Below are 13,184 nucleotides of genomic sequence, written 5' to 3'. Positions count from 1 at the left end.
AAATAAATCCTAACATACTGCGTAGCCAAAGAGATGGTTCAACACACTGTTTCTTTAAGGGCAGAAAAAGAAGAAGGGCACGGGTTCTCTAACCACTGAAATACTCTCTGCATTACTTAAGTACAAAGGCCTGATATACACTATCTGATCAAAAGTTTCTAGACATTAATATGAAATGTGGCCACCCTCTGCCTTACTGACAGCTTCAACTCTGCTGGCAACACTTTCAGTGAGGTGTCTGGATGTCTGTGGAAGAATGGCAGCCTATTCTTCCTCAAGAGCTGAAACCAGAGAAGATCATAATGTTGGACACGGGGATCTGTAGTGATGTCAATGTTCTAAATCATCCCAAAGATGGCCTTTTGGCTTCAGGTCAGGACTGTGGGTAGGTTGGTTCATTTCAGGAATGTTACTGTACACAAACCATTGCCTCTCAGATGCTCCTTTAAGACAGGTTGTACTGTCATGTGATACAATCATCATTACCAAACTGTTCCTCTACTTTACACAGTAAACAATGTGGTATTATGTGTTCATATTCTTCTGCATTTAGTGTTTTCTGAAATGCAATAAGGTGACCAATCCTAACTACTAAGTACATAGCCATGTCATAAGACCATCTCCTCCATACTTCAGTTGGCAATGCACATGATAGCAGGAAACCTTTGAGCAGGCATTCAGCAAACCCAAACCCTATCATTGGACTGTCACAGGACATATCATGATTTATCACATCAAGTCACTCATTTGCAGTGATTCACTGTCCAGTGGCATCATTCTTTACACAACTTTATGACTCACTTAGAACCGACTACAGAAATGTATGGTTTATGAAGAGCTGCTCGAACGTTGCACACTGTTCTTTCCAACTCCCTATGCACAGTCAAAGCGCAAGGTGGACTGCTGGTTGTCCTTTGGAACTCACAGATGATTCCTTCTCCTAATCCATGATTTTTTTACAATCACTCTCTGCAATGCTCGATAGCCATTGTCTCTCAGTTGATAATGTGTGCCTGATCTTAGTTTATTTGTGAGTGTTCCGTAACATTTCACTTCACAATTACATCACCAACAATCAACTTGGGTAGCTTTAGAAGGGTTAAAATGTTCCCGATGGATTTTTTACGCTAATGACATCCAATGAATAGCCCAAATTTGAAGTCACTGAGCACTACTGACTGACCCATTCTACAATAACTGCTTCTCTACTGATAATACAATACTCCCACCTCCTTTCATACTGTCAAATGTGCCTCTTGTCAATTCCAATTACCTGAGCATATCTGGATACTTTTCATCGTATAGTGTATATTATATAAATGTCTTCACCCAGTCTCTTCTTCCTTCTGGTTCTTAAGTGTTCTATTCAATTCATTTCTTCTAACCGAGCGGGATGGCGCAGTGATTAGCTCACTGGACTCGCATTCGGGAGGACGACAGTTCAAATCCATGTCCGGCCATCCTGATTTGGGTTTTCCATGATTTACCTAAAATCGTTTCAGGCAATTGCCGGGATGGTTCCTTTGAAAGGGCACAGCCAATTTCCTTCCACATCCCTCCCTAATCCGAGCTTGTGCTCCATCTCTAAAGGCCTCATTGTTGATGGGACGTTAAAGACTAATCTTCTCCATTTCATTTCTCTTCCATTTAATCCATATTTTCTTTTCATTCTATCTTTATTATCTCTGGACTGAAGTTGACACAGTGCTTACCAATGTACTACTCCCTCAGACACCTCCTTCATATTTGTCTCCTCTCGTTCTCACAACAGGGGGTCCCTCTCATCTTGGGGTCTATTGATATACCAATCCTTTTTAGCCTCTTAAAGTAAAGAACAAATAGTTCTGAAATTTAGGATTGTTTTACGTGCCTTTATTTGTGTCTATTGGCAGTACTAAAAAATTCTCCTCTTGTAAGTAAATATTGGCTGACAACTGTCACATAATTTTATAGTTTTCTCAAGTGAATGTTCCTTTTGATACAATTATAATAAACATTCACACACAGGCACAGAAACAGTAGGTGTGGTTGGTCACGTTTCTTTCAAGACTTCAAACATTTCTTTCATGACTTCACTGCCAACTAACAATGTCACCCACTACATACAAAAGTTAAATATAAAACCATTCTTAATATTGAGCAGAGTACAAAATTATTAGTACGTCCTTTATTAAAATAATATAAGAAAGAAATCAGAAAACAATACCTAAATAACAAATCTCACTTTTATATTCAAACTGTAGATATTTTAAGGTGGAAAAAAGTCTGAAAAATAATACCTACGAATCTTACCTGGCAAAATCTAGACTGACAGGAACAGTGATGCCAGAACTTCTGATTGTTATAGCTTTAAGGAGTCCATCTACACCAAAAGCAGCAGATAAGAACTTATTTTTTATTGAAAATTCGTGTGCATCATTAAAAACCTGAACATTCTCAAAGCCATCAACTTTCAGGAAGTTATTAGGAGTGTTCAAAAGCTTTATTTGGGAAAGTGAATCTGAACTGCAATAAAAAAAAGAGAAGAGTTTAATAATTTGGATCATGGATTACATCTTCATATAAGATTACTTTACACAACTGGTCACTGCTTTCCTTTTATACTTAAAAGTACAAAAGATTAAGAATTTTTTAAGGACAAAAAGCTTCTTTAACTATTTCAGCTGAATTTGATCTTTCATGCACAGTGCACAAATATTTACAAAATAAATCTTGTACTTCACAAAATATTTTTGTTATAAATTTCAAGTGCTGAGTTAAAAGTTAAATCAATTACATATAAGTGAGCACATTTCTTGGGTGATTCTCTGTAGCTTTATTGACATGGTCTATCTCAAATCCATGTGTTTCGTATAAACAAATAAAATCAACCTATAATTTTTAATGTATGTCATGAAACAATGTACACTTATTTTCACAAAGACAGTAATTAAGTCATTCTCTGGAATATACTTCATTACTTACAGGAGTTGAGTGCCTGAAGGTAAAACATTAATGAAGTACGAAACCAAAGATAAGGCTGGCACATCTGCTATGAATGAAACATCATAATGTGAATCAATCATATTTCCATTCTGAAGAAATGTTGGAGTAACCTGGCATATTATTTGGGATCCATTGTTATGAGTTACCTACAAAAACATAAAATTATATATAACTACACATTCTGAAAACACAACCGCTATTTTCAAAAAAATCAGGAAAGTAAAAACCTACACATTACCTTAACATATGGAGTAGAAACACGTATTGTAATAAGTTCACGTCTTTTCCAGGTCAGAGAATTAAAAATAACAATTTTTCTGTATTCATGACCATCTCCAAATGTTAGAGTTGTTTTCTCTGGAAGACTATAGTGGTGTTTCCGAACATCATCCAAATCAAAATAGGTAAATTGTGGATCGTCCTGATAGGTCTCCTATACCGCATATAAGGTGCATTTATTAAAAGTTTTGCAAGTAACTCTAAAATTACATCACAATATCTTGAAAACTAACATAAAAAGTTTCTTAATTACCCTATATTTTTAAAAAATTAGTATAAGTTAATTTGTCACGACATCATCAAATAAATATAGTGTGCACCAATTGTCATCTATGTACTACAAAATTTATGTACCCCAACAATAAATTATCCTTGTCATCAGAAGATATTACTCTAGACAATTTTTAATTATAAAATTTATATTCTACGGACTACAAATGAAGAAATTTGCAGAAGATGGAATAGAGTGGCTTTCACGAAATTAGACACCTCAAGGTCACACCAACACCCTGAAGTGTGTCAGCACTAAGCATTGTGATTCACCTGTCTCATTGCTTCATTGCAGCTTGTAGGCTGCTCAAGGAGTCATTACAGACAAGAAACGACTCGCCAGGGCATGAGCGGATGTGCTGAAGAGCACAAGATATGGCCACCAGCTCTGCCGTGAAAACACTGCAGCCATCAGCCAAGGAGTGCTGGTCAATATGTCCTCCATAAACATATGCGAAACCAATGTGACCATCAGCCATCGAGCTGTCGGTGTAAACCACTTCATGGCCCTGGTACATGTCAAGAATCGACAGGAAGTGACAGCGGAGAGCCGCAAAGTTGACTGAGTCCTTAGGGGCATGGGAAAGGTCCAGGCGAAGCTTCAGCCTAGGTTTACACCATTGAGGTGTACATGAATGGACCTTGAGTAGAGGTGGTAAAGGGAAGAACTCCAGTTCAGACAGAAGGGACTAGACATGAAGTGCAGTCATAGGCCACGACATTGGCTGCCGATGCGGGAGTTGAACAGCCATGGTTGGGAAAAGGACATGGTAATTGAGGAATTCCAGCCTCTGTCAGTACGCTGGTCACCAGACTCATCCTAAAAGCTCCTGTCACTAGTCGAACTCTGCAGTGGAACACTGGGTCAAGTAGATGCAATGCTGAGGGTGCCGCCAAACCAAAAGCCACACTCCCATAAGCAAGGTGGGATTGAACAAGGGCTCTGTAGAGCTGCAGCAGCATAGAGTGATCTGCTCCCCAGTTGGTGTTGCTCAGGCAGCGGAGGCCCCGGAGGGCATTCAGGTGCTGCCGCTTAAGCTGAGGAAGATGAGAAAGCCAAATCAATCAAGCACTGAAAACCAGTCCTAAGAATCGATATATCTCCAGTACCGTGAGTGGATCATCATTAAGGTAAAGTTCTGGTCCCGGATGAGGAGTACGATGCCGATGGAAGTACATGACACACGACTTTGCGGCTGAAAACTGGAAGCCATGGCTGCACCTTGTGAATGGCTCCCTGTAGACGCTGCATCAACACTACTACTGGAGGAACAGTACGAAATGCAGAAGTCATCTGCATACAGAGAAGGTGAGACCGACGGCCCTACAGCAGCTGCTAGGCCGTTTACGGTCACTAAAAATAGAGAAACACTCAATACAGAGCCCTATGGGACTCCATTCTCCTGGATATGGAGGGAACTATGGGAGGCACCAACTTGGACACAGAAATTATGGAGCAACAGGAAGTTTTGGATTAAAATCAGGAGGGGGCCCCGAAGACCCCACTCATATAAAGTGGCAAGCATATGATGTCGCCAGGTTGTGTCATACACTTTCTGTACATCAAAGAAGAAGGCAACCAGGTGTTGGTGCCTGGAAAAGGCAGTTTGGATGGCAGACTCAAGGGACACAACATTATCAGTGGTAGAGCGACCTTGGTGGAGGCAACCCTGGCATGGAGCCAGTAGGTCACATGACTCCAGGACCCAAACCAACCGCCGACACACCTTACATTCTAGCAGTTTAGAAAGAACATTGGTGAGAGTGATGGGCCAATAGCTATCCACATCAAGTTGGTTTTTACCAGGTCTGAGCACTAGAATAATGGTGCTCTCATGTCATTGTGATGGACAGATGCCACCACAGCAGATCTAGTAGAAGATGACGAACAGATGTCACTTGTAGCTGGATGAAAGATGTTTAATCAACTGACTGTGGATCCGATCTGGCCCAGGAGCTGTGTCGGGGCAATGTGCGAGAGCACTGAGGAGCTCCCACTCTGTAAATGGGGAGTTATAGGATTCACTGTGGCATGTAGTGAACGAGAAGATGACTTTCCCTTCCATCTGCCATTTGAGGGGGCAAAACGCTGGGTGGTAATTGTCTGACATGGAGGCTCGAGCATAGTGCTCAGCAAGGTGCTCGGCCATTGCATTTGCGTCAGTAGATAACACGCCATTGATGTTAATGCCAGTGACACTTGTCAGGGTGTGGTGCCCAAAAACACGTCTGACCTTCATCCAGACTTGGGAAGGTGGCGTATAGCACCCAATGGTCGAGACATACCTCTCCCAACAATCCTGTTGTCATCTTTTTATAAGCTGGCAAATGCAGGCACGGAGCCGTTTAAAAGCTATTAGGTGCTCGAGAGAAGGGTGCCACTTATATAGCTGTAGAGCTCGCCGACACTCTTTAATGGTGACAGCATACGTGAAAGCTTCCCAGTCTGCCTTGTTTAATGCCCATCTTGGTAGATGTCCCAGGGAATGGTGCTGGGGGAGTGACAGGAAGATGGGAAAGTGGTCACTACCACACAAGTCATCGTGGGCTCTCCAGTGGACAGATGGGAGACTCTTGGGCTGCAGAGGGATAAAGCAATGGCCGAGAAAGTGCCATGAGCCATACTGAAATGTGTGGGGTCTCCAGTATTTAAAAGGCAGAGGTCAAGTTGAGAAAGTAGTTTCGACATCTCTACCTCAGCCAGTAAGCACGGTACCACCCCACAAAGGGTTACGAGCGTTAAAATCTCCCAAAAGCAGGGAGGGTTTAGGGACTTGTTGAATCAGTGCAGCCAATACGCCTGCATTGTCCCTATCCTGACAGAAAGAGCTTCAAGAGGAGTTTGAAGGGGCACAGATTTACTACATACTGACTTCAGGACATAGACACAAACTCCACATGGCACTCTATTATAGTCACTATGGTTCTTGTAATATCTGCATTGCCGGGATCCAGGTTTCATGGGAGGGAGGGGTGGGGTGCGGGGCGGGGCGGGGGGGGGGGGGGGGGGCAATGCACAAATCAGCTGTGAAGCTAACAGTTACCGTAGCTCAGCCAGGTGGTGGAAAAAACCATTGCAATTCCACTGGAGGATGATGTTATTGTGAGACTGGGAAGGCATGAAACACTCAACGAGGCAGTCTACGCCTCAGGGACACCTGCTGCCACCGACTGAGTACCAGTGTGATCAACACACATTGTGTCCGAGGGCCAAGTGAGATCTAGGTCCTCGGTGGACGCCAGAATCTCCACTTCACACTCAGACACAGAGCTTGTATATAGCAGTGGAGTGGGTGCCACTGTAGTGCGTTGGTTCTTGGGGGTCTTTTTCTTTTTGGTTTCTCTTTCTGCTCCTTGGGTTTTTCCAGCTGGGAGGGCTTCACTGATTCAGTCTCAGGGACTGAGGAGGACTGTGAAGCCCTATGACCTACTACCTGTGGGTGCTTCAGCCACTGGTGGGTGTCCGCTTTACCACTGGTAGGAACCTGGGAAGGGAGTGTCCCTAGGGAACCCTTCCTAGTAAGAGGAGCTGAAGAAGACTTACGCTTCTCTGGCTGAGAACGTGGGACTGATGTCCCTGATGGTTTGGCAGGGTGTTGCTCCCAAAGAAGGTGGAGCAGGAACAACAGGGAGGGAAGTGCCCACCAGAGCCGACTGGAATTGGCGGAACTGATGGGGCAATAACTGTTCTCATAGCGGTGGCATAAGAAGATGTCATAGGCACAGGATGTAGGTGGTCAAACTTCCTCTTAGCCTCAGTGTAGGTTAGTCGGTCCAGGGTCTTGTATTCCATGATTTTCCGTTCTTTCTGGAGAATCCTGCAGTTCGGTGAGCAAGGTGAATGGTGCTCTCCACAGTTGACACAGATGGAAGGCACTGGAAGTGCAGTAGGAAGACATATGCCTGAACTTCCAGCATTTAAAAGCAATGCATCAGGGGAGGGATATATGGCTTGACAACACAGCGGTAGATCATCACCCTCGAAGGTCAAGATGAAGGCACCGGTGGCAACCTGATTATCATTCGGACCCCTATGGACAAGAAGGGGGAAATGAACACCTCACCACTCTAAATTGGCATGCAGCTCGTCATCAGACTGCAAAAGAGGGTTCTGTGGAATATAATACCCTGGACCATATTTAAGCTCTTATGGGGCGTGACAGCAAAAGAAACATCCTCCAGCTTGTCACAAGCGAGTAATGTCCGTGACTGGGCAGAGGACGCTGTTTTTATCAAGACTGACCCTGATCGCATTTTGGACAATCCCTCCACCTCCCCAAACTTGTCCTCTAAATGCTCTACAGAAAGCTGAGGCTTCATCAACACAAAGGATTCCCCATCAGCTCTCGTACATACTAGGTGCCGGGATGAATATGGTTCACTGCCATCCTTAGCCTGGCATTCCTCCCATGGAGTAGCCAGGGAGGGGAATGATTTGGGGTCATACTTCTATGCACTGAATTGAGTCCTTGAACGCTCAGCAACTGCTGGTGGTTGACTACCAGTAAGAGATGACGTACTACAGTTCGTAGCGTATCATCCACCCTGATGCCACCCTCTCTGACCAGGGGCCCTCCCCACAGGCACCACCCAGCCGCAGCAAAGGCCATCTGGCAGGATGGGAGTCCCGATTCCCCAGGGTGACGGACATCTACTCCTTGGTATACATGGGGAGTTAATGGTGCAGGCATTAACAGAGCGACCCCTGTGTGGTCAGGGGGCTCCAACCAACAGGGTACACGGTGGCCCCACCACAACGGACTGGCTACCATGCTGGATATCAGGTGCAAACAAGTAAACAAGTCCATTATCACCGTCAACGCAGAAAACGATACTGCACAGTGGAAGGAGGAAAACGCACCCAGAAGGGTGATCTTGCCAACCAGTCCGAGAATGAGTGGAAGTGCAGATCCATGTCGACGAAGGATGCTAAACGTCTCAGCGCACAATGGACACGATGCACCATTTAAGGTGCCCTTCCCCAATTGGCTCACGCTTCAGGAAAATTAAGAAGAATGGTGGTCAAACCCCACAGGGGACCATCACATAAAGGCCAAAACATGAGACTCCTTTAAGTCGCATCTTATGATAGGCAGGAATACCTCGGGCCTATTCTAATACCCGAACCTGCAGAGGGGGTGTGCAGTGACAAAGAGTCAGTAAGGGCTGCAAATAAATTTTTGGGAGATAGGGAATATTCTCTGTCCTATCAAGGCAAGCCATCAGAACTGAAATCCTGGTGGCAGCACACAAATACTCGTATGCTGTTACACATGGAGTCTCTCGCAAATGATGTCTCAGATGTTACCAAAATTAATTCATAGTTTCCTTAACAACTTTCTCGCTGAAAGGTCCAAAGAACACAAATTTGTCAGTGACAACACTTTTCAATACATAAGTGTATTTCACACGTCTTACAGTGTTTTATTTTTTATCTTGGAATACTTTTACATTTTCATTATATAATAGGTATAATAATCATCTACAAACTTTAAAAATGTTCATATATTATTTTCAGTCCAAATATGTCAGTAGCTCTGTTTCCCCACAAGTTGAAATAAAATAATATTTTTCTTCAAAATTCTTGTAACTTTTAGTTTTTATTCTTTTTCTTAGCTGCTTGCAAGAATTTTCTGTTGGAAAGTACTTCATCATATTCTAGACTAAAAATAGATATGTCTCGTATTTTTTTGGACAAGAAATAGATTTGTCTCGCATTTTTTCAGGAGTTTTACAAACAGCTGAAATTACCACTAACTGGCAATGCTGTAGAACAGTGAGATGACCTTGAGGTCCCTATTTTCATGATGGACCTAATAGTGCAAAGAGCTGCATCAAACCAGTCTTTAGACTGAAGTCCACAACAAAAACCAAGGATAACAAATAATGATTTTCAAACATTTAATAATAAACTAACTTTCATAGTAAATTGTTTAGAGAGAAGCACAAATTTTATGATGATTAATTTTGTCCTAAGTCTGTGTACAATATGAAGGCCAACGTTTTATAGGATATTAGTGATCTCGATTTTAGCATAGTATACAGTTTTAAATATTACAAAGCTGTTCAGAAAACAAAGACAAGATGTTTCATTTCCCATTTATGACAGAATTTAGACAAAGTAATTTAAATTTCATTCATACTACACAGCTCTCAATAAAAATAAGCACAAGAAGACTGACGAATGCTCATATTTTAATAAAACTCATAAACAAACTCCAAGTGACTTTGTTCTAAATTAAGTTTAAAAGTTATACACAGTAAAAGAAAACAGGAACTAATCTGGCAGCAAACAGCAGTAATGTGCATTCTAGCTAACAGAAATTCTCTTCTAGGAAGTTCATGAGAATAAACGAAGGGAAGTAAACAAGTAATCAGTAATCAACACACTGAAAAAACACCAAACATTGACCTAGCCGTCACTTGTGTGCCGTATATATGTAATGGATTATTTCTTGCACAGAGGTCTGTCTGCTTGTACCAAACAACACTAATTTGCTCCTAAGAAACCATAACAATTATTGAAATGATATGGCTCAGTATTTCTTTGAAGACTCCATGGTACTGAGTCACTAACACAATAGTCTCCTGTACTTTGGTAACATACGTTATGTCTAATATCACATAAGGCATGCACTTTGTGAATTATTCAGGACTGAACCCAACCATTTCTGACTTGCAGATGATACGTCATGTATTATGCTCTGAGTGGTCCTTAATATGAGGGTCCCTGCCATCATCAGACAGGTGCCAGAAAAACTAATACGAAGTCTATAAGATGTAAGTACCACTTTGCTTCATTTCCCAGTTGTTTCACTTTCTGATGCTGCAATGATACAATTTATTCATGTTACAACTGACCTGAAAGTGATACCATACCTGAAGAATACAAAATCCAGGTAAATCTATAGATTTCCTTTCTCATTACTCCACTGCCAGAGGTCATTGTTGACACTCTGCACTGCCAACTGTTTCTAGTGATCAGTTATAATCACAAGATGGCTAAGATTTTGAAACAAAATTCAGAGTATGACGAGAGAGCCATGACTGCCGAAGGCATTCACACTGGGGGGGCTAAGCTGCAGATGCAATTTGCTTCTTTAAATATAAAAAATCGACAGTTTATGAAGTTGTGAAGAAGTATTGAGCTTCAGAAAAGTCAAACAGAGATTCGACTGCACCACTGAGGAAGCATCACTTGCTAGATGTCGTGAAGACCACTGAAGTCACTGAAAGAGCTCAAGTGCTGATTTTGGAGAATTCAAGGCATTCGTTCTCAGTATGAGCTGCAAATCTACATAGTCTGTATATGGTAGCAAACACAGTTTTGCATAATTTTATACATAATTACAAAAATTATCTGGCCAAATCAGCACATAGGTGTACAATGGCATTCTTACCACAGGTGGTGGTAGTGGTAGTGGTGGTAGTAGCAGTAGTAGTGCTAGCAGTAGTAGTAGTAGTAGTAGTAGTAGTAGTTGTTGTTGTTGTAGTTATAGTCGTAGTCGTAGTAGCACTCAGTAAAGCCCATCCCAATGTTGTGGGTTCCCCAGGTTGGAAGTTTAAGGCCTCGCAAGGTCTTAAAATAAAACATGCAATGGGAGTAACAAAGTTTCTGAGCAGTGCCTGTACATGGCATGTGAGATTGCACTTCTGGCAGGGGACGCATTTCTTGGTCCATGACAAGCAGTCTTTTTGTGTCAGACCATATAAAACATTTTGGTATTGTAGGGTGGATACCTGAATGACTTAGTCCATGCAAGGACAGCAGCGAAGTGATGTAGGTACATATGGCTACATCCAGCCTGTGGCTTAAGACGCAATACATTGTTGCACTGATACCTGGCAGTGGCACATGCCGCAATTGGAGGCCTAATGTTCAAGGCAGCAGGTCCTTCAGTTCTGTGTCCTTCTGTGACACTGCCATCTCATTTCAATATATTGCCTGAGATTTGGCACAGACTCTGAACAGAGTGTAAGTACACACATTTTCAATGTCACTGATGGATCAAATGTCAAGTCAAGACCTAGGCAATGAAATTGAGGGCATTAAGTTGAAATGGCACATAGCTGATCTAGGGCTGGGAAAGTGCGAACACATCAGTGGGCTAATAGTCAGTATACATTGTGAAGATGTGGCCTTCAACAGGGTGTATACAATGACAAGGAAAAGAAATTCCCAGATTTTTCCCGGATGTCCCAATCAAAAAATATAGTTTTTCTGGAGCGAAAACACACTTTCTCCATGTTAAGTGACAGTATACATTCCCTCAAAACTGTAAAACTTATCAGTCCTTTGAAAGATTAACATTCTATACACTAGTGTAGAACTTCCCAGCACTTTAACAAAAGGAATCCAGAAAAAAAAGTTTTGGAAAGCTCTTTGATGTGTGGCAATATGTATGCTGCATATCTTCGTATTATAAAAGTGAAAATCAGAATTCCACCAAACACAGCACTCTAGTTTCTGAAGCATTGAAATAGAGATTGCGATGCACTTTTCTAAGCCAATCATTGCTCATGTCACGTGATCTTGACAGCTGATGACTACAGATATTCAGAGGCAGTGCCAACATCACTATTAAGTAGCGTGAAAACGCAAATAGGAAAAGTTAATGGTTTGAATTAATATGTATAGTGTAGCTATAAGAAAAGCTAAGCTTTCGCATATAATCTTGGTCTCGAAGATTCATATGCTATAAGAGAAGCTAAGCTTTCACATGTAATATTGGTCTTTTTTGTGTGTGTTACACTTTAAGATATATCACATATGTGTTCCAGTAAAATTTAAAATAATGACCTAAATGTCTGGTCTTCTCGGCCCAAAATTCTTCTAAGTGTCTGGTCCTCAAAGTGTTAAGTTTGAAACGAGAGTCAAACAGCCTGTGATTTAAGAAATTCTCACAACCCGAAACATAGTTCATCTTGTGTAAAAGGTAATTTACTTTGAAAGTAGCGCTTTTCAAACAACCACTCACAATATTTTCCTGAGTGCGGGTGGGAATAGGTTTGTTTCAACAGTTGCCAGAAAGCGCCAAAAAGCAGGCATGTGTGCAGCTATGATGAAACAGGAAGCCCGTATATTTATACGCATAAAGCATTAAGATATCCTACATTACACCATAAAAGAAACAGGACACCAGAAGATACTCCAAGAGCATTGGAATTTTGTAAACCATACTAAAACACATAATTTGGCTTGAAGTGCACATTCGTATGACCAGATTCACAATGAAGTAGGCCCCAACCTGATATTAAGCTTTTTAATTTGGTTTTCAGGAAGTAAATTTTCTTTGAGTACCAGTACTGTACTACCTCATGTTTGGTTCTTTATTATGGCTTACTGACATGTGTGACAGAAGATGAAAACATACACTTGAAATTCAGTGAACATTTGGAACTAGCCAATACTGTGGAATGAAACACTTTGTTTTAAATAATTGACTGCCTCAGTGGAAAATATTAATAAAGGCCAAATTTCCTTATCAAACTGACAAAAATAGTTTCATTGTTCTGCAAGCCGACTGATGCTTGACTGCCAAAAATGTGGAAATAAAATAAAATCAGAAAACAAACTAATAATATGTTTTAGCCTTCCATAATTATGTGATCGTATTTTAATTCACCTGATAGCTCCCAGCCATTGTTTT

The 13,184-nt window shown here is 41.5% G+C and overlaps 1 protein-coding gene across 2 annotated transcripts in view; it reads right to left on the bottom strand.

The window, feature by feature from the left end:
* Positions 1-13,184, bottom strand: part of LOC126466493 (alpha-mannosidase 2) — a 201,713-nt gene that overhangs the window by 37,449 nt on the left and 151,080 nt on the right. For both annotated transcript variants that reach the window (XR_007585984.1, XM_050096391.1), the window contains exons 13-15: positions 3,224-3,418; positions 2,965-3,131; positions 2,293-2,505 (exon numbers count right to left, since the gene is read on the bottom strand). Coding sequence is in view for 1 of the 2 variants with exons in the window: in XM_050096391.1 (XP_049952348.1) it covers positions 2,293-2,505; positions 2,965-3,131; positions 3,224-3,418 (575 nt within the window). In the remaining variant the exon portion in view is untranslated. The remainder of the gene's footprint in view (positions 1-2,292; positions 2,506-2,964; positions 3,132-3,223; positions 3,419-13,184) is intronic.

The sequence above is a fragment of the Schistocerca serialis genome, chromosome 1 (assembly GCF_023864345.2).
Source record: "Schistocerca serialis cubense isolate TAMUIC-IGC-003099 chromosome 1, iqSchSeri2.2, whole genome shotgun sequence".
NCBI classification, from domain to species: Eukaryota; Metazoa; Arthropoda; class Insecta; order Orthoptera; family Acrididae; genus Schistocerca; species Schistocerca serialis.
The sequence above is the reverse complement of the archived record's forward strand: the minus strand, read 5'-3'. Positions and strand labels throughout refer to the sequence as shown.